Below are 21,814 nucleotides of genomic sequence, written 5' to 3' on the forward strand. Positions count from 1 at the left end.
AACTGAAGCGTATGTGGTCCCCGGTGACACTTCAAAGAACTGCAAGCCCGACAAGAAGAGGACGCCCGGGAGATGGTACAAGTTCTTGAACGTGAGGCGGGCCCACCTGGTTCTTTTTGCACCCGGTGGCAACTTTTCGAGACATCGCTGACGAACGTACAAGGACGTGAGGTGCCTCAGCTCAGCATCTCGTAATATTGCGTTTCATCGTAAGGCCCAACACCAGATGGGAGGTTTTTCACGTGCCTCGCGCGCGTCAATCGGCGTTGGCCTTCTGTAGATGACGTCAAAAATTCAGCAGGGCGGCCTTGTTGCGCCTCAGTTGCTGGAGTGCTCCCCACGAACGAGCAACCACGTCAAAGTTACGTGCGCCTGTCGTCTCTTCCAGAAGCCCGGCTTCCAGAAAGCGCAGGTTGACTCCCGTCGCACTTTGGCCGCGCGAGCACGGTCGACGCTTACGAGACGCCAAAGCATGATCGAAGGCGGAAGGCTCGCGCTTGGAACCAACGAAGCTCCTTCCTGCCCTTTCTTTTTTTTTTTCTATCGGAGACAAGAGAGAGGTCTAGAAAGTGGTCGCCAGGTGTTCTAGTGTGTCGAATTAAAACTCCGTAAAATGCCAAATAAAAGCTGGCTTCGTTAGAGACGAGAAACACCAGATAGTGGGGCGTGCGGAAATCTCGAGGACGGCCTTCCACGCAATAGACGGCAATGTAATAAAAAAAAACAAAAAAACAACAGAGCACAGTCTACTTTTTATAAATCGCAAGTTGGGGAGCGTCGGCACCAGCCTCTCGCATAAAACATTGTCGTGACCGCAAGTGAGTTCGTCCCCGACCTACGCATGGATTGCACTGACTTAACATCGCATACTTTCGACCAGTATGTAAGAAGAGGAGACGGAAGCTGCATTTTGTAAGAATTTTGAGTGACGGGTTAACCTTCCATATCTAGAATCTTCTGAGAGTAGGATAGCAACGTCTGTGCACATTCGGGAGGCACAAAAAACGATCCTGATGAAAGGGAAGCTCCCTCTTCCCCTCTTCTCTGGTGGTCATCGGAGTGCTCTTTGAATGACGTCACGTGCAACCCATGTATATCTAATCACACTTTGTTTTACTGATATTTCACCCCTATCCCCTCTCCCCTCACCTGAGTGAGTCTACAGGAGTCTCAGGATTCTCACCTGAGTGAGTCTACAGGAGTATCTCCTCCTTTAGAAACACCTCATCTCTCTCTCTCAAGTGAGTTCGTAGAGCTGGGCGTAATTTCGTACCAAAAACTCTAAAATCAAAAATTAACAAAAAAAAAATGGTGGAGTTTTGTCGCTTGAAAGTAAGGCGTAAAAGCGCTCAGAGCTGCCGGAACATTCTTATAGAGCTCTGTACGTTCTTATACACTGTTCCAATATCTATCAACCGGTAAAAAAGCGTCGAATCACTGGAATGTGGAAGCACGCCCGGCGCCTGATCTTCAGCAGAAGATAACAACTGGGCATGCTCAAAACGCATTCCAGAAGGCAATTACTGGAATGGTCTCTATCAAGAAGTCGCATCTCGTACACCTTAGCAGCGACCTAAAGCGAGCCTTGGGAGAGTCAACAGTAGCCCCGGCACGCGCAACAGGTGTTCGCCGAGGCCGACAGAAGGTGTCCCTTCGAGAACAATAGTTCAGCTTTAAAGGGCGTAATTCTCGGGCCTCCTCTGGAAAGGTTTCTGGCAACGTTTGTAAGGAAGGCGCGAGTTTAGAAGCACGAGGCAGGTGTCGCCTCGCACCTTGACGGATAGCAATCTTCTGGAGGTCCCGCGTTACAAGAGCTTCGATGCCCTGGGCTATAAAACACGAAGGCGCTGTCCCACCGCTAATGTATCACCCAAAAGACCGTATGCAGAAAGGTTCTTCCTTGACTGACGGTCATAATGGTAGTAAAAAATACCGTCTGCAAACATATCCGAAGCATGTTTCGAACATGCTTCAAGTGGTGTCCGCAGAAAAATATGTCGCGGTGTCTTTTTTATATTACGTAAATACGAGCAGTCTGACTACGGAATCATGTTCGTACTAAGATTTTCTGCGGTGTTCCACCGCAGCTTGGGGGAAGAGTAAGAACGGTGGAGAGTTGTTTCAGTTGCTTCCGCCTCCAGCGGCGAGCTGCCTAGCTTCGTAGCGGTTCGGTGTCTTGCAAGAGCAGCCGAAGCACGACGGAAGGCGACTAGCGCGTGCCGGAGGCTTTACATCCGAAACAGGTGTCTCGCACTTCCTGCCCTGTCAGTGTGTCCTCAAAGCACGCGTGCGTAGCTTTGATGACTGAGTTGATATCAAACTTTGCGTGTCTCGCAACAGCAAAAGGGGCTGTGGCTGGTTTCTAAAATGCGATGTGATTAACAGCAAAGTCTCATTGCTCAATATTAAACTGCTAGGTAAGGACAGGACCTGTGTCAATCTATGGCGACTGGCTTAGTTCCTTGAATTTGTTTTTGAAGCCCCTTCAGAGGTAGGACCACGTGGGAGGAGCGCTGGGACGCGGTAGAGAGAAAGAGGTGGGTGCACTCACATTGGATTCGTGGCGTTCCAGTAAATATCCGCTAGCCGTACGCACGATACATCCACCGGTAGTGCTTCAATGATCGCCAACACGAAAAACAAAAGGATCCAGGGCATGGTGATGACGATGATGATGACGGGACTGAGGACTCCCAAAATCCCCACAGGTGGTTGGTGGCGCGGCTGCTCCCGTGGGCGACGCGCACGAAGCACAACGCACTGCTTTGCTTCGTCACTCCCGCCTCGAAAAGAGGTGCACTGAAGCCAAACTGCACACGCACTCGGAAACGGGGAAAGCTAGGCTCTCAGCCAGCAACGCCGGACTTTCGTAGCCCAGTCCCCCTGTCACAACCCTCCATGGTGTAGCGCAAGTCGCCCGCCTGCTCAGTCTGGAGTGGTCATCGTAGAAAAAGGAAAGAAAAATATACACCAGTTCGACCACCTCTTCTTCGACAAGTTTTCTTTTATACTTCCCTATTCGCTTCTCGTTCACTGACTCGGCATCTCAGAGCGCACGTTGCCCACACCCGAACCGGGCACGACCCAAGCCCACAAACTGCCTTGGAAGATCCTGCTTGAGGTTCGTTGTCGTCGCTGATGCCGGCGTCGACGAATCTCTCCTCGCGACGCCAGAGGCGCGCACTGCCGACGCCGGTCACGCCGAAAACACAAGGAAAAAACAACACCCGAACAACAACAACGGTGCAAACAGAAACTAGGAGCGGCTCGCCACTTCGGCCGAAACTTCGGACGACAGAGAGCTACGCCCTCCCGCGGTAGCGAGTCGAAGTCAACTGAGTCTGCTCTCCAACTCGGTTTTTTTCTTTTTGCTGGCGGCGGACCGGTTTTGCCAGCCGCCAGGCGGCAGCAGCGCTTCGACCCGGCAACCAACGGGAGCGGGCGCACTGCGCTCAAATCTGTGACGTCACTGAAACTAGAGCTCAAAACTCCGTGATCCCCCAAAAATAAAGAAAGGAAGAGGGAGAGAGTGAAGAAAGGTAGGAGAGGGGGAAGAGGGGCGCAAGATGGCGAGAGCGTGAGTTCTTTCGGCGGCGTCGCCGTGCAACAGGAGGGTGGCAGTGGGCGTCCGAAACAACGAATTTTCCTACCTCAATGTTTCTTCGCGCTCGCGTTTTCTTTTATATATATACATTTTTTTTTTTCGTTTTAAAGTGTTCTTCGTCTGGAGAGTGTGAGCGTTTTTCGAGTTGGAGCCCGCGCGTAGATATATTCCCGGGTTCCCCTCCATCCAGTTCTCTCGGGTTTGTTTGAGCAACGCTTTACAGTTTTCGCGCAGAGGGCCGTTGTTGTGTTCCTCGGAGGCATATGCACCCACTTTTACTTCTTTTCTACCATTGTTTTGTGGCGAAGAAAAGAGCCTTTCCCTGTTTGTCGTCCCAATCTGCTCAGCAGTTCGATCTCGAGAGCGCTGGGGGGAAAACAAAAAACAAAGTGGCTGCACCTCCGCCTGTTCGCGTCTTGCGTTTGTCTATTTTCAGGTGAACGCAGGATATGCGTGCGCGCGCGAGCACTTCTCTCTTCCGAGCACGCTAGGAGGTCTGTGCGTATCCAAAAACAAATTTACTCCCATTTTTTTTTTCTTTACGCATTTTTCTCCTCTTTCTTCACCGTACACCAAAACTAAAGGTCGTATTTTTTTTTTTTTTTTTTTCTGTGCCCTAGAGCTTTGTTTTTAATATCTGCTTCTTTTTGCGTAGGCACATGGCGGTGGTTTCACCATACCACTATATCTGGATTAGAAGGAAGCAAAACAAGACAGAAACACCGCCGGGACCTCCTGCTTGCGTGTCAATGATTAGGGGCCGCGGTTAAACAGGAACGGAGAGAGAAGTAGGAGAGGGAAGATGAGAGATTAAAGTAAATACCTAGTGTGATTACAGCGAACAAGAGCAAGCCCTACCCGTGAAAAGCAAAAGCAACGGCCAAGGGAGGAAGCAGGTGTTGCCGCAATCTAAGAAGAAACGAAACAAAACTCGAAAACAACAGGAGGCCTGGCTACTTTGTTCGCGCTTTTTTGGCAGTAGTGGGGAGAAGAGAGAAAGACAAAAGGAACGGGGGGGGGGGGGGGGGGGGTGATATCATTACACAAACAAAAACTAGTTTAGCTATTAAAAGCATTGTGCACATCATGAGCACATATGACAGCGAGAATGGGGGGAAAAGGTCTTTCGACAACGCTGATGAGAAGATTGAGAGTGAACCCCACGAAGTAGTCATACAACTGCGTCGTTTCTTTGTTTAGACTGCGTGAAGTTGGTCGGTCCCGGTGAGCGACTGGTACATCCGCTGCAGATGAGAGCCGTTGCAGTACGACCGCTAGCATAGGGCTTTTAACGTGCATCACGCGGTAGTGTTACACGACCGTACGGCGGTATGATGTTCATTCGGATCAAAACGTGCAGGGGTTGAACCCAGAATCTCGGGGTTCTTCAGCGCGAGCTTTCGCAAGGAGAGTATCTAGCACGGTTTCCAACTTATCAATTAAAATTAGCCAGCTAGCCTCCTGCAGGGTGCGCTTCACATTTCCCGTAGAATTCTCTGACTTCGAAGTCCTATCGAATCGTCATCGATTTTTTTCGTGCTACCTTGTCAAGCCTCGCGTAGTTCCCGCATTCCTGTCGAAACTACTTGCGCGAACGCTTGACTTCTTTTAGCGCTGTCTTTGTGGGAGAGCGCGTGAAAATGACACCGAAAACGAAGTCACGCGCTAGCGCAGCTCTGTCGAAGCTAAGCTAGCCTCGACGTCTCCTTCACAACGTTGTACAGAAAAGCTGATGGAGTGTGGACAGCTGCGCGGTTCTGACCTCAGGCGACTGCGGTGGCACTGTTGTTGGCGAGGCGCAAGCGCACACGCTTTGCTTTGTGCGAATCTGATTTATGCGCATGCGCAATAGCCATTCTTTGTATGGACCGACACAGACTCGCTCCGTTCGTGGACAGCGCGTTTGGCGTGTGCCTGTCTCGAACTGACGTCGCAACAGCTGCCATTCTGACGGCTTTCCTGCTGAGCGCGGGCCTTCTGCGGCGTAGATTTAGCACCACTGGATTTGTTTTGGTCTGCAAGAATGAGTAAGAATGACCGGCAGCATGATGCGATCACGTAGCGTGCAAGCCGTGAATACCTTTGTGTGGTCTTAAAAAAATGAACCCTGCTCGATCACAGGCTTCATCTTTCCGAATTTCGGACTAGGACTGTGTTCGAAGAAATTCTATTTAAACCGGCGAAGCGGTCCAAAGACCGCACGTGCGCCTTTCTACATAGAAGGGACTTTCCCCCTGCAACGTCTCTCTCCGGGTATAGCAATCCCGGTCACGAGGAGTCACTCCGACACCGGGAAAAACAAACTGCGAACAAGAAACGTAAACATCTCTCCCGTCACTCGGAGGTGGGGAAGGTGTATCTACCGCACATCTCACACACTCCGTCTTCGGTTTGAGAACAATGCTTCCGTCGAGCTCGTCCAGGCGGGCTGGCCAATTACCTGACCAAACCACAGCACCGGAAACCAAGGAAAACGCATACGCGGGACACCACACGTGTTGGTGTTGTGCTAGGCTAATCCGCAGCAGAAAACCCCACAAAGCAGCCCACACACTGGCACGTTCAGAGCGACGCATTAGCACGGACAGAAAACGATGTGGAACTAACAGCTTAGCGGGAAAAAAACAAAAAACAAATGAGGTCTCCCAAACTTCGGTCCTCCCCTGTCTTCCGGAGCTCTCGAAAGCATTTCCAAGACATTTTCGAAGAATTCTCCCGGCCCAGTCCGATTCGACACCCCCAGCGCGCTGAAGACTGCACACTACACATTTCAAGCAGAGAGGGAGAGAGAGAGAGAGAGAAGGAAGAACACAGTGAATAAAGATTGAGGAGAAGAGGGAGAGGAGGTCATGTGGGGGAGGGGGGGGGTGTCATTGAGCGACGATGATGCGTGACTAACATGATTTCGGGTACACCCCCGTTCCCGCGAACCGATGAATGCCATCGGGACCCGAAAGGACCGGAGCCCCGTTTTCCGAGGTCGTCGCGGGGAGAGAAAGCAAACAACCCAAAGCGCTGGAAGCCCCGCAAGGGGCCGAAGACTCGGAGTAAATGAAAGCAAGACGAGCAGATAAGGAGCGACACAGGTAAGAAAGCGGTAAAGAGAAAAAAATAAAATAAAAATAAACCGCACAAAGCAAGCAGGAAAACGTCAAGGAGGAAAGGGGAAGGGGGGGGGGGGGGGTAAGGTCACAGGAGCGCAGCGTCAGAGGCCGGGAGAATCGAAGCGGCGGCGCCGTGGAAGTAAAGCGGACCTCAGCGCGAGCCAAGCACGACAATGGACGAAGTGAGCTCGACTCCCTCCCGAACAATCGGGAGAAGGCAAAGCCGTTTCTTTGGCGTTATTGGCTGCTCCAATATTCCTGGTTCGGATTACCGGATTACTGCGTTTAGTGAGGATCGTGTGTCGGGTCTTTTTTTACGGTAACGAAAGGGGGGCATGAAAGACAAACAAAACAACATAAGCTTTCTTGGGCTTGCAACAAAACGGTTACTGGTTTCACTTCGCCTCTTGAAGCTCGAAGGGGAAGCGTCGAGCTTGTTGTTGAGTTGTTCCAGAAGCTAACAGTCGATGTTTCGATGAGGGGCTTAGTTCAGTTATGGCCCTGAAAAAGCCTCTTGTTCAATTCTCTGAACAATGAAGTGCCTTGAAGGCTGAAGTGACCTAATGGCTTCTTCAGGGCTTTAAAAACCTAGCTATGTCTTTTACACCTTCAGTACCCTGAGGATGAGCTCTTTGTTCAGGGTCGTGGAATTTGGAAAGCCTCTGTCTCTAAGCACACTTCCGTTCCCTGAAGACAGAAGATCCTCGAAGGCTGAAGTGCCCCAAATTCTTAGCCCCTTCAAGGCCCTGAAGCGCCTATGCCTCTTAACATCTTCAGTGTCCCGAAAGCTGAAGTGCCTCGAAGGCCGAAGTGCTCTGAAGATTCGAATACATTGCAGAGTTAGCTCCTCCAGTGCATTGAAACACTTGTCTTTTAGCATCTTCAGCGCACCCAGAACTTAGTTCCTTCAAGGCCCTGGAAAACTGGTCTTCTAGCATCGTTAGTGCCGTGAAAAAGCCAAGCATCCTCGCCAAACGTGGTTTGTCACTTTTGAGGCCCCCCTGAAAACTTTCCAAACTTTACGATCAGCGCTAGCCACCTTAGAGTTCGGTTTTAACACTATTAATGACAAAATTACTCCAACTTAACGCGGGAGTATCTACAGGTAACACAAACCGAGCGCATTTCATTTCTGCAGACTTTCTCAACACGAGGTTCCGATAGAAAATACCCAGACTGCGCATAACGCATATTTGTGTCGTTATACCAGACGGCCTTGCCGAATGCATCCCTGCGGCGTCACAACGGAAAAGACTCGTTTCGTCACGGAAAGCCCCCAGCAGCCCGCGAGGAGAGGGGACCACAGCCAGCCGCACCCCCGTGCGCCAGATGGCGTTGGTGCTGGTCGCGATCCGGGGGGGCGAGCACCGAGGCATGTCCCACAATTGACACCCTTCTCCCCTCTCTCTCGGAACGCCCGGTTCCCCTCTCCCCCGACAGAAGGAAAGAGGGGTCGCTTTCTTCCGCGAGACGTCTTCGAGTGCCTCACGCTGGGTGCACATTCGCGTGTGCCCGCGTGCACACTGCACACATGCGGACACGAGGTTCAGCGGGTTCCACGACGCAGAGAAAAGGGAGGCCCCGCTGCTCTCTCCACTAGCTCCCGGCTCGCTTTCTTGCCGCTATGCGGCGGTTCCATTCTGTCCAGTAGATGTGCATCACAAAGTACCCGTCTCGCTAGACTACCTTCGTTCCCGGCTCATAGAAGCGTCTTCGTCCCTTTCCCTTTTTTCCCCCTTCTTCTTTGATCTCCCTTTCCCAAACTGCCCACTCACTGCTGTAAGCCGTAAAGGAAAGAAGGGGAAGATCGAGACCACGAGCTCCTAACCAAATGTTTCTAACCTAAAGTTAAAAAAAAAAAAGAATGACAGTAGTTTTTTGCTTTCCATTTTCCCTAAACTTGCAAACCCTAAAATCAAACAAAAAGGTAAGATTTAGTTTTCATATATGTGTATATATATATATAGATATAGCTGAAATTGTAAGAAAAAAAAAAGTAATACCAGAACGAACAACAACAAACGAAAAATCGACCACTACGGGACGTAGACACAACGCACAGACCTGGGAAGCTCAACGATCAACAGACATAAAGAGAGGGAGAATAAGAATAGATAAAAAAGGGAAGGTTTTCCCTCTTTTCCTTCCCCCTCGCTCTCTTTCCGCCGTGTCCCTCTTTTGAAAAGGCGGCGTCCGGTGTTGCTTGGGCTCGGAGTCCATCAAGCCAGCCGGGCAAGAGTAGTCGGTGTATGCGAGCTTTTTAACGCTGCCTGAATGCGCCGACGACTCAAAGGAACGACGTCCCCCTTCCCCGGGAGGAGGAAACGGCGGCGCGGGAAGGCCGAATGAAAACCAAGCAGCGTAATAACAATAATAAAAGAGACTCCGAATCAGGGAGTCCATTATACCGGAGCCTGGATAGACCGACTGTGAGCGACCGGCGGCGGTGAGTGAGCCATGACGTCCAGCAAGACACGGCCGCCTCGACTTTCCACGTGGACTTCTCTTCGCGTTTCGTTTCTTTATCTCTTTTCACGCGATTTGATGAGCATTTGTCGAGACAACACTCCGTCCACTCTCGCTGAGATCGCTAGATGTTTTCTTTCTTCTTTTTTTTTTTTTTTTTCTGATCGCTATTTTTTCAATTTATATTTGTCTGTTTACGATAAGGAAAGATGGATATTTAAGACAAACAGACACTACAGAAAAGCCTGTATTGTCTGCCTTAAATGTTCCTTTTTCCTTATCGTAAATTAATACCCAACACGCTCAACCAGCTACATATTTGTCAGACAATACGTTTCTTTTTCTTTATCTCTTTCTTTTTTTAGTATTCGAATGATATATGTGTCGCCTAAGTATATGTATGAAGAGGACAGTCTGACTTCAGCCTATTTTTTTTTTCACAATGTCTGTATGTGGTGTTTATTTTGTAATATGGGCGACAAACGTGCTTTGCTTCAGTTTTAGGCACTGGCAGTGGGAAAATACAACGCGCTGCAACAAGCCGTTTTTCATTATGGATTGGATAGTCTTGCATGTAGATGTGCCCACGTTCCACAAGGATGAAGGAAGATGTGCGTAAAGGCGAGTATGTTTATTTCGGTGCTTGGTGAATATGTGTGTTTGTTTGTTGATGCCTGTCCGCCTATGACAAGTCTAGACCAACTCGCTGTTTACGAACTCGTGAAGACACCAGGCGTGGGCAAGCGTCCGCGCGCGGGAAGCCTACGGGAAAGCGTCTGCGCATGCGCAGTGGCGACGGTAGCGCCACCACAGCGGCGTGACGCCGAAGCCGTGTGAACTGTTCCTTCTTGTTCGTATCGGAGTGAAGCCTGCGTGAAAAGTTAAACAAGCAAAATAAAAAGATTTTTTTTTTCGGGGGGGGGGGGGGGGGGGGGGGGGGAGGTCACTTGTCCGCTGTCTGACTTTATAACTAGGGTGTGTACTTTCCGGTGTTTATTTGTAAGAAAAATCGGCGGATGTTTTTCGGTGTTTATTTATTTTCAAAACACCGGTGTATTTCGGTGGAACGTCTCACGACAAGGCTAAAATCGGTGATTATTGGTGGAAAAAAATGCGATTGATCACAGACAGAGAGTTCCAATTTTATTCACATATTTCATACACTTCTTTTTTAGGAAGCATCTTTTTCTCACACTTGGTTATTATAGCAGATGCAAGCATACTTTGAGAGGCTTGCGTCTGTCATGGCAGCAAGTTGCTTGCGGTTCAAACCCACAATTATGAAAACGCACGCTCCTGTATGACACGGACGTTGGCAGTGTCTTCCAGGAACCACAGCAACCTCTGAATACGTGGCTTGCACCGACATCACTTGGCCAGACACAATGGGGAAAGGGCAAGAGAGCCTACCCTCCTCCGCGTTAATTGTTCCACAAAAGGGGGCCATGGGAGATACAATAGGGGAAAGGCGTGTGACAGCTTAGCTTCCACTGCGTTCACTAGACGCTTTTGACCCCCAGAAAGGAGGGCGGACTGACGCCATGTGCAAGTCATGTATAAACACTGGAAGGATGCAGGATCCACGAGATAACACGCTTGACGAACCTCTACGGGGAAAAGGTTTCGCTAGGTCGGATTCATGCCACGACCGGTGTTTATCGGTTTTAACCAGAACGAAAAAATCCAACCACCGGTGTTTTTCGGTTTTAACCGATTTTATATTTTCGTCACCGACGGATGTTTATCGGTGTTTTTCGGTTAAAACCGGAAAATACACACCCTATTTATAACGATCACTTTGAACGCAATACGCTATTCACAGGCGGCGGGTAAGAGGGGATTCGAATCGATAGACGTCGGGATGCATCGACGTGTGCCCTGTCGTGTTCGAAGAACCTCGCTGTCTGGGTAATATTCCATTCAATTTTATTGATTTTGTTTACTCCCACATTACAAATGGACAACAGGGGCCGGGGAAAAAAAAAAAAAAGCTGCAGATGTGCACATTGACGAAGCCCCTCGCCCTCTACTGGTAGATTGGCCGACAGTAAAAACGCCAACTTAGAAAGCAGAAAAAAAAAATAACAAGCAGTGATATATAGATAAAGTATTTATCGGCAAAAGGCAAATATTTCGCCCGTTGCTCTTCTTTAGTTATAGCCTAGAACTCGCTCCATCGTTCGAGTTCGTGCATCGTACAATACTGTCGGTACGGTCGGCAGCGTTTAATATCACATGGGTTTTCTAAACCCGTTGAGCTTACTTTTTTTTTTTTTTTTTTTTTTTTTTAACCGGGGGTTGGAACGGTTGTTTTTAGTCAGCGACAGCTTAAGAAGGGTGGGGTGGCGAATCAAGTCCTCAACATCTTCTTATCGCAGCCGATAGGAGTGCAGACGATAAGAACGTCCAAAAACAAATCAAGAAGCGTGAAGGTAAGAAACCTCGCCCCACGCTCTTTAAGGTGTGTGTGACCTTAGTGCAGTGCCCGGAATGGTCCTTAAAGGCCGACCTAAAGAATCGTCATCTGCCGAGCAGAAAATCAGTTCCCAGTTTCCTTCACTCCATTCCCTCTCGCCCTTTTCACGGGAACGGGTTTCCGAGCTACTCCCCGCAGAAACGATGAGGGTCTTCCTCTTTCTTGAATGGAGAGGGGGAATTCGGGGAGATTTTCTTCCCTTCTGGTGGTTCATCGGCCTTTAAAGGGGTACTCCACATTTTTCATTGTCTCCGATTTGCTTGAAATTTTGATAAACTCACCAAGAAACATCGGTAATATAGTATCCCAAATATTAGGTCAAAATATATTTTCATCTCGAAGTTATTGAATTAACAGTTTTAGTTTTTCACCGTGCTTTTCAAACTGAAAGTCTCTACTGGCAACAACGAAAAAGTGACGTCAGTGGAAGGCAGGGGTTAACTTTTTGGACTGTAGAATTTGTTCCCAACTGATTCGAAGCAGTTTCGTGGTGCCAAATGAATGCTTTACAAGCTCGCTCCAGTCCCCGCGCTCCAGCACGGAACAAATGATTGGCATATTCTATTTTTAGACTGCCTGCTCGACTGGCAAGCCTGCCTGCCACTGACGTCCCGGGATTGAAAAGTGCGCGTATATTTGAATGTTGGTTTTTGCCTCATTTTCATTTGCCGATTTCCCAGTATCTATTATGAATTTCGCAATACTAAATAGCATACCGAAAATGGCAAAGGCCGGGGAGTCAGAAAATATAGTTAGTTGAGGTAGCTCAACTAAATCCACTAACTATAACGCGGGAATTTCTCTTTTTGCTCTGCAATCACGCGCCGGAAACTATACGCGCAACCCTAAACCTGCGGTCGTATACCTGCTACTCGTTCAGATGTAACGCCGACCTTTAACGTACTAAAGCATAGTAAAAGTTGTGACTTCGATTGTTTGCAGATCAAACCAGTTAAACATGTGATTGATCTTATTTCTCCTTCCTCGATACAGGTTTTTGGCCTCTGTTTACTAACCGACGTGCTTCCCGAGCAAATGCAACTGACAAAAGTTACCATTTTATATAAGAAAGGTAATAAAAATGATATGAGTAATTATAGACATGCTTCAATCTCACCCGTGTTTTCTAAGGGTATAAACAACAACAAAAAAAGTTTCAGTTCTTCGAATGATAGCATTTGCTGATAAGCATGAGTTAAGTCCGTCGAGGTTTGGTTTTCACCAATAGCGTTATAAAGACCTTGCACTTCTTGAGCAAAAAAAAAAAATATACTCTTAGAAAGTAAAAAAAAAAAAAAAAAAAAAAAGCTAGGTATTTATTGACTTTACTAAAACATTCAAATATTTAGATCATATTTTGATACAAAAAAAATATGTATGGTTTTCGTGAAAAAGTCTCACAACTTTTCCACGTGTATTTATCCTCCCGCAGGCAATTATATTTATATCGATGGTGATTCATCTAAAAAAAAAACCGATCGAGTCAGGCTTTCCCCAATGAAGCATTCTCGGACCTTTCTTGTTCTCTCTCTCTCTATATATATATATAAATGACATAATAAATATTAGTCAATCAACATTTTTATTTTATTCCTGCCGATGGCGCGAACATATTTTTAACGGCGATAACGCCTCGGAGCTTATAGACATAGATTATGCGGATAAAATGTTCCGAAATCTTAATATCTGGAGTAAACATAATGCTTTAAAAATCAACGCGAACAAAACAAACGCAATTTTGTTCCGACAAAACAAAAAAAAACAAAAAACAAAAAAAAAAAACACATGTAAATATTATAAGGGTCATTTTTATAAATTCTTATGAAATTTAAATTGTTCCCACATTTAAAACTTTAGGCGCTTTCAATAAAAAGGGCCTGTCATGAGATGACCATGTTAATCTTACCGCAGTCAGATTATCTATAGTATAGCCGGTATTGTATAGCGCCAACGCATCTCTTATCCGTGCGAACAAAGCTCCTGTTACATAATTAATTATTTTATTCGCGATTAAATTATGGCCATCTCATATGGGGCACCACTACCCTTACTAACCTGCCAAAATATTTATGTTACAAAGGAAAAAATATATTAAGACGCATTTGCAATGCTGATATTGAATACGTAACCAATGGTCTTTTTGCCTCAACTCGGTGTAATAAAAAATTTTAATTTGTACAAATATCCTTTATGTTTAAAATATGTCATAGAAACTAATTCACCCCAAAGCCATCTCGAAAACGTAGCGACATTAACGCCAAAAACATATACGTATCCAACACCAACTAAGGAACCTTGGGAAGTTCTTTTTTCAAAAACAAAGTACAGCAAAACAGCAACAAAACTACAGCTTATACTTTAGTGACTACTCTTAATCAGCTGATTAGGCAGGGTCTCGATTCCAGCAATATATCAGTGGGCATCTTACGGGAATTCTTTACTTCAAACCAAATTGCCTACAAAGAGTGCATGATAACTGCTTAAAGCTAAAATTCCTTTTTTTTTTTTTTTTTCCTTTGAGATAGTTTAAATCTGAGTTCGAATGTACTGTATGTATTCACGATTGTGTTGGTTGTCTCATCATTGCTATTGCTTTAGTATCCTGTAATTTCTTTCGTGCGCTAGTTCACTCGTGTTTTGAATTTCTCATTTTGTTGTCGTCATTGTATAAGTTCCTAGCATTTTGTTGTCAGTGTAGAAGTTCCTCCGGTGTCTGCATCACGACTGCTGGGTAGGGTTGGGACCAGTCAAAATGTGTTCAAACTTCGCAGCTTTTATTTGTTTCCTGCTCACTTTTAATTATTTCGTTCTTTTGGAAAAAATAAATAAAATGATTATTACAAAAGACACTGCGTTCGCTCCAGACACGATGACGAAATGCTCTATATAGGACACGCCTCGAACAGGTTGGAAGCTCTTCATACGGTCATCGACCATGTCTCAAGACAGCTCTTTTGTATGACGAACGTGACCGTCATCCAAGGGACGCCCCAGAAAGTCTCTGCAGGCCGTCTCTTCTTGTATCGCGTATTTGGAGCGTGTCTACCGCTCAGAATGTCAACCGTCTTGGGGCCCCACGGTGCGAAGGAGGCGTCTCGCGGTCATTTCTTCGGTTCCGAGAGCCAGACGGGACGGCCTCTCTGCAGGGGATACCAATCGGAGACGCCCAAGACGGCGATTAATATTCGGCTCGCGTTGCGCAACAGCGCGCAAGGCCTTCCCCGATGAATAATTTCGGGGATGAAGAAAGGACACGCTGCCGCAACGCCCTCAATAGGGAGTTTTCGTAGATCGTTTTCGCCGTCCCGCAAGGCCCTCCGCAACACGCTACGATAGCGGGAACTCCACAGTCAAGGCTATCGGCGCGCAGGCGCAGTAGCAACTTCTTCGTTGCGGAACGTTTAGCGGAGGGGGCAACGCGGTCTACGAAAACTCCCTAATAAAGATTGCTTCGGAGAGCCATCGCCGATTTCAAGACGCCTGTTCGAGCGCTTCTTCGAGTTCGCGTTCCTTTCCCAGGAAAGAGAGAGAGAATACGCACCAGTACAGATTCATTGCAAGCGATCGATCGGGTTGATCGCATAAATCACTTCCAGTGCTCGAAACTTATTATTATTGTTTGTTTCGCGCATATTAATATGCACACCGAACATGTCAGAGGCAATCTCAGCGCGCAGTTACCTTTGTCGCGAAGGTACAAGTAGCTGGGCTGACGCTCTGTATTGCTTCGTGTAATCGCAAAGACAAATTTTGGATTTTACGTGCCATACCAACGTAGGGCATCAGGCAAGAAACCATATCATTCTGCGTCGGCGACGAAAGTGTTGTTGCCAGTCGCAGTTTTCTTTTTTTTTTTTTTTTTTTTTTGATAGAGACTAGTTAGTATAGATTGCGGAACATTATCAACAACAGCAAACGATATATGTTACAAGGTTCGATCAGAACCTTTTAGAAGAGCCGCGAAATATAAAATAAGACATAGGCGGGTTTGGTTCGAACCCGATACCTTCGCCACGCGCGTTGCCAACTCGGTCATGCGCGCGGGAATCTCTTCCTAAGCACGACTACAAAAAGACCTAATAGCTCCCAATAATAGTAAAAAATAAAAAAATAAAAAAATAAAACGCGAGCTTCGTGGCTAAGTTAGCTCGGTCGTGACGTTCGTGCGCCACTTCTTATATTTACAGTTCACGGAGAAAGAATAAAAACACTTAAATAGACGAGGGACAGGCACTCACAGTTCTTTCAACGATCAACGACATTCATATGATGCCCATCGCACTGCGAAAACCACTTTGGTCACAGGGAAATTAAGGGAAGACAAAAATACTGCAAAAAAAATATATAAAAAAAGACTAAAATAAAGATAGCTCAATTCAACACTCTGAAAAGAAAGAAGAACGAAAATTGGAGGAGACTATTTATCACTAGGAATTCCAGCTCTGCTGTCGATAACGACAACGAGGGCTCTGAAACATTGTCTGTGTCATTTTTAATCTTAAATGCTTCAATCATTTCTCGCCCATACTTGCGCTTGTGTGAGTCAAGCACCGCAGTGTTTTCATAGCTAGGGGTGCAATCATGACAAGCAGGGTACCCAGCAAACCTCCTCCGTACTACCCTTCAGCGTCTCATCACAGTCCCCAACCGTCCTTCATCTAACTAAAGAGGACACAGACACACATGCCCGGCTGACATTCCATACGTGCATATTACTTCCCACCCCTGAAGAGTCTCGCTGCTCGGTTCGACACGAAGATGGTCTTCACATGCCGGATGAAGCTAAAACAAATGTGCCAAAGGGTGTCCTCCAGAATGTACCATCAAGCACTCCAACAAATAGGTTAAATGCCAAATGCCGGTCGCGGCAGCCAATAGATCGGCCAGACGGGACGACGCCTGAACGTTCGCTTTAGGGAACACTTTCTCGAAGTGAACGAGGCGTCATCCGACTCCTACCCGCCCGCGCCTGCCATGAATGCACCCTTAGCTTTAAAAACACCACAGTGCTTGGCTCGCACAAGGACAAGTATGGGCGAGAAATAATTGAAGAATTAAAATATGGCAACCAACCAATTCCTAAACATGTAGGAGCCCTACGTTTCGAACCGCCTCGGTTCTTCGTCATGGGCGACTGTATTCCCCAACCAGAAAGATTTCTCTCAAATTTTTAGTTTCAAGAAATAATTGAAGCATTTAAGACCAAGAATGCCACAGACAATGTTTCATAGCCATCGGTGTCTTTATCGACAACAGAGCTGGAATTCCTAGCGCCAGAGTTATCATAGAAATAGTCTCCTCCAATTTTTTTCTTCTTCCTTTTCAGGAAGTTAAATGCAGCTGTCTTTATTTTAATCTTTTTCTAGTATCTTTTTTCTATTATTTTCGTCTTCCCTCAATTTCTTCGCGACCCAAGTGGTTTTCGCAGGGCATCGTATAAATGTCGTTCCTCGTTGAAAGAGCTGTGAGTGTCTGTCCTTTGTCAATTTCAGTTTTTTTATTCTTTCTGTGTGAAGTGTAGTCTATCCAACGCGCTCTGCCCTACACGTTTCTTATATCTAAATCACAACTCTTGCATTGTCGATGAAAGAACCTTAAAAGAACTGCAACCGAAGTGGGTGCGCTTCGTTCGCTCTCCCTCGATAATAATGCAATTAATGCAAAGGTGTAAGCGAGCTGGACATGAATGGCGATAATAATCCCTGGAGCCTGGGGAGCAAGGGCGACAGAGGATAAACACGAGACTCTAAACATAGCTAGGTGACTGGTGCGCGACCGAAAAAATCTGCTCGGTCATGGTATCAAACCAGGTGGATTTTTTCGGTTGCGCAGCAGTCAGGTAGCTGTGTCTTGAGAGTTGTGTTTGTCCTTTGTCCGTCCTGTTCTCCTTCTGCAAGGATTATCATAGTCACTATCTCCTTACATCTTTCTCTGTCCGTCGATTAAAACAATGTTCGCGTTTTTTAGACCGCTAAGTTCGTCTCCGCTCCGCCAAAGAACCGCGTAAAGCGTAGATTAGAAAGCGAATGAAATGGTCGTTCCCCGACATAAATTTAAAGAGGGGAAGAAAGAACTGACGTTTTTCAGGGCGGGACCAAAAGCAAGCCCCGGGCCCATCACAGCAAAAAAAAAAAAAGAGAAGACTGACAACCTTCGAAAAAAGCGAGAGACGGCAGTGTGTCAACATTCGAAAAGCTTATTTATCTCCCGAAGACAATACGCAGTCAGGGGAGAAACCACCACCCGCTGCTGCGGCAACGGTCTCGGCTCGATAACGTCGTTCGATATCGGCCGCGGTTCGATGATGGCGCGCTCAATAACCGCCGGGTTCGATAGACCGGGAAGAAAGGATCGGCCAGGGGAGAGCAAAGGGGAGCCAGCCAGCCTGGTCCTGACAGCACGGGGGAGACGGCGTCGAAAAGCGGGCTAAAGACGCCCGCGCCGCTGCCCAAATCGCTCGGCAGATCTTTAGCGATTGCCATCAAAGCACTGCAGACAACAAGAACACTAAAAGAGCACGATTGTAAGAAGCTCATCCAGAGAAAGAAAAGTTATGAACCTGCAGTTCCCCCCCCTCCCCCTTTCCCCCCTCTAAAAAAAATGGAGACATAAAGAAAGTGCTCGAGAAGTGGGAAATGTAGATCTGCAGAAGAGAGAAGTTAAGAGCGTTAAGTGAACAAACCCTCCTGTCTTTAATCGAAGAAACGCTACAAAAACTGTCATAATCTTATATTTTTCGCGTGACAAAACAGTCGGTGCAGGATAAAAGGAGCAAAAATAAAGTAGGTAAACGCAGGGTAAAAATAGAAATAAAAGGCACGGAGAGGATCGGAAAAAAATTAGCACCCATATTTCACGCCGTTGGGGGCCTCCAGCGCGTTCCAAACTTCTCTCCTCCGCGATGTCTTGTTACCGGACCGCTTTTCTTCTCTTCTCTTTTATTATTATTATTAAGCTTTTTTTCTTATTTTTTTTACATTTCGATAAAGGAAGAAGATGTCTGAAGCCTAGGCAATCCGAAGATAAACGGGGTCGATCACTTTTGAAGCCGAGGCGGCTTCGATTGCGAGACGGAGCAACGAATATGACCGGAGGAGCGTCCAAGCCTCTCGCCGGACCCTATTTCTCTCACCTGTAACGCTCGGAACGAGAGCAGTCTCCGGGACCAAATGCGCAGATAGATCAACTTACCTGCAAAGAAACGAGAAAGAAAAGAACATTTAATAAACGAAGAATGCTCACAAGGATGAGGGAACGCAAGAATTGTTGAGTTTTCGTCGAAACGTCACTGAACCAGAATAAGTTACAAAACCTTATTCTGGTGAGACACACAGCCACTCACAGTTTAAAAAACCCGTACCAAGCATCTTTACTATTTTAACATCAGGCCTATATTCTGTCAAGGGGTGGCAGGGTCTCTCGTAGGATCCCACATCGCTTTTTGCCCAACTAGCACCGTAGTATACGAGCGGTAGGATAGTGTCACGGCACGTTCATCGCAGCACCAGCAAAGCGCGGTCAAGGTGTCGAGATTCAGATCATCCAATGACTTTAATGCTTCAATGTTCAGTAGCACACCAGGTGCACGAAGACTACTAAAAACCCTGCCACCGATTTAAAGAAAGAAAATAGCAACAACTGTCTCGTTCGTACGTCTGTACATGTAGGTACGATTGCGAGTGTGCGCATACATTAGTTTATATGAACAGGTTGGCATACTGTGTGTATACATTTTCACAAAGATCTTCCTCCAAGACACGACAACTATTGCGGCATGCATGAGCGAGTAGGAACGCTTGTCCGTGCCTCTAGAAGATTCGAGTTTACAAGCTTACTCTGACCGCAAAAGATAAGGACGCCAACATGACCTTGCCGAGTCAGTCTGGCCCTAGAGTCAATAAATGAGCTGCGTTTAGAGTATCGGCACTCCGATCCCCCTCATTGCTGGAAGCACCGCCATTTTGGTGCTTGTGCAGAGCAGACGCAACTGCCGATCGTCATGACTCAAAAGTGCAACTTCCTCAGCATTTGATTCCGTGTTAGGAAGCTCATGTAATAGTGCTTTGCTCTGTCGCGAACTGTTCAAACATTTGTGAAGCGCGGAGAAGCGTTTCCTGTGATTTCAGATAAAGCTTCAGATAACTGGCAACCATGATTTTAAGTCACAATAGGGGCAAGTGTCGTTACTCTGAAGCGTAGCTTATTTAGTGGCATTATCTCGCCCTATAGCTCACTCCCAAACATTCTATAGACCGAATATTCGACATACCGAGTGTAGTAGACAAGGAACCGACCGCGGCCTTGCCGACTCTCTCAGACGCTACCGACGACGTCACGCTCACGCAGACTAGCGATAACCAGCTGTTACGCCGACGCTGCGACGTTCGCTGTTGCTCTTTCGACGCTCATTCTTTTGTTTTTGGCACAAGTCCACCGATTAAACCTTTACTTCGAGCTTACGCTCGTCGAGCCTTTTTCATTTGTGACAATGCGTTGATACGAAACGTACGTTTTGCGCGTATTTCAAGCTTTCGTTTTGATTTGTGGCTTGCTTTAGCGGTACAATGTCCGGACTATTTTAAAGAGAAGCGGATAACTTGAAGTGATATCTACGTTGCGGTGACGAAGAAACTTTGATGTTAAGTAGCCAGGCAGATACAATTTTAAGACCACTGATTGAATGGAAAACGAAGAAGCGCCTAACTTAAGAAAAAAAAAAGAACAACCTTGGAACCAGTTTACGAAAAGAAAAAAAAATGGAGGGAGGAACTTAGCATCATTGACTAAAAAAATCTAAAAACAAACCTAAATTTCGTGTTTTTTTGCGTTTTTATGTTTTTGGGGAGTGTATTTCTGGGAGCCATAAAGTTCTCTTCAAAAACATTGAGACCGGAAGGCCCCGACCCTCCACCACACCCAACACACCAGGGCAGCCCACCGGTAAACAGTTGTCCCCTTTTCCTTCACTAGATGGCGCATTCTTTCGAAAAGGTACTGGCGCTTTTCCTAAAGGAGCCGGGCATTTGTGTGTCAGGCTCCCAAGTCACCCAACACGCGAAACGCAAAGAGACATTCGACGATCTCGCCTTAACGTCTATTTCATTTTAAGTAAACTCCGCGCGGGGATTTCTTTCATTTTATTTTTACGGCTCCGACCTCTCTTCCGATTTATTCGAGAAGCAACAGGAAGCGCAAGGTAAAAAAAAAAAAAAAAAAAAAAAAAAAGGAAAAAAGAGATAAAAAAACATGAACGTGAGCAAAGCACGGGAGCTAGGAAAGAAGCGTGAAAGTACGAGAGCGAAGAAAATGGAAAGGAAGGGGGTGAAGATAGAGAGAGAAAGAAAGAGAGAGAGAGACCCCCGGGGGGGGGGGGGGGGGGGGGGGGGGGGGAGAGCCCAAGCGAAGAGATTGATTTTCGGGGGCTGGAACTCGATTCCCAGTGACGCTTACAAGCAGTGAAGTCCGCGTTATCGATCTCAAAATCCGAGCACAATGCTCGGCGACACAAACTACAAGGGGAGAGACTTAGAAGGGACCCAGACGAGGGAGAGGGGAGAGAGGGAAGCCCGTCGCTACTGGACGAGGGAATCGATGGCGTGAAGCGACGTTTGCTTCGCTTTCCCCGACTAGCGCCATCTATCGCCAGGGACGAGCACCTCGGTGACATGTCCGATGGCAACACAGCGAATCATATTACGGCTAACTCTCCCAAGCAACGTGTGCAATATCATTCAAAAGTGAGCGCCGGCATATGCCTGCGCTCACTGAGAATCTATTTAACTAGATTTTTATTTCTCTCAACACGCAACCCTAATCATAAAAAAAAAAGAACACGAAAAAGTGAATTTTGTTTGCGCTTTAGTTGTTCCAATCAACAAATTCGCTAAACCCATCTATCGAGGTCTTAACCTACTGATAAGCGTTTCATAAAACAAGTACTACGCCCACACGCCACGCGCAGATGAAATGTTGCGTTTATCTTTTCATCAAATAAACGAGGTAAATATTCTTCCTTTAAAATATTCATTTTTCTGCATTGAGGTATTTCCTCACTTTGGAACATGAAACATTCTACGCCCGAATCCCTGTCCTCAAATGCGAACCTCAATTACGCCAGCAGACTCCTATCCAAGGTAAGCAATGACGCTTACGTAATAGAGAAAT

General features: G+C 46.8%; 1 protein-coding gene across 2 annotated transcripts in view; it reads right to left on the reverse strand.

Annotated features, from left to right (window-relative positions):
• The window catches only part of LOC8051347 (ephrin-A5), a 517,188-nt gene that overhangs the window by 235,947 nt on the left and 259,427 nt on the right, over positions 1-21,814 (reverse strand). Inside the window, exon 1 of one of the 2 annotated variants that reach the window (XM_029990564.4) lies at positions 2,552-3,355. The exons of the other annotated variant lie outside the window; for it this stretch is intronic. Coding sequence (XP_029846424.1) covers positions 2,552-2,658 — 107 coding nt within the window. The 5' untranslated portion in view covers positions 2,659-3,355. Of the gene's footprint in view, positions 1-2,551; positions 3,356-21,814 lie in introns of those variants that run through there. 2 annotated transcript variants of the gene reach the window in all.

Source organism: Ixodes scapularis, unplaced genomic scaffold, assembly GCF_016920785.2.
Source record: "Ixodes scapularis isolate PalLabHiFi unplaced genomic scaffold, ASM1692078v2 PGA_scaffold12__126_contigs__length_90152505, whole genome shotgun sequence".
NCBI classification, from domain to species: Eukaryota; Metazoa; Arthropoda; class Arachnida; order Ixodida; family Ixodidae; genus Ixodes; species Ixodes scapularis.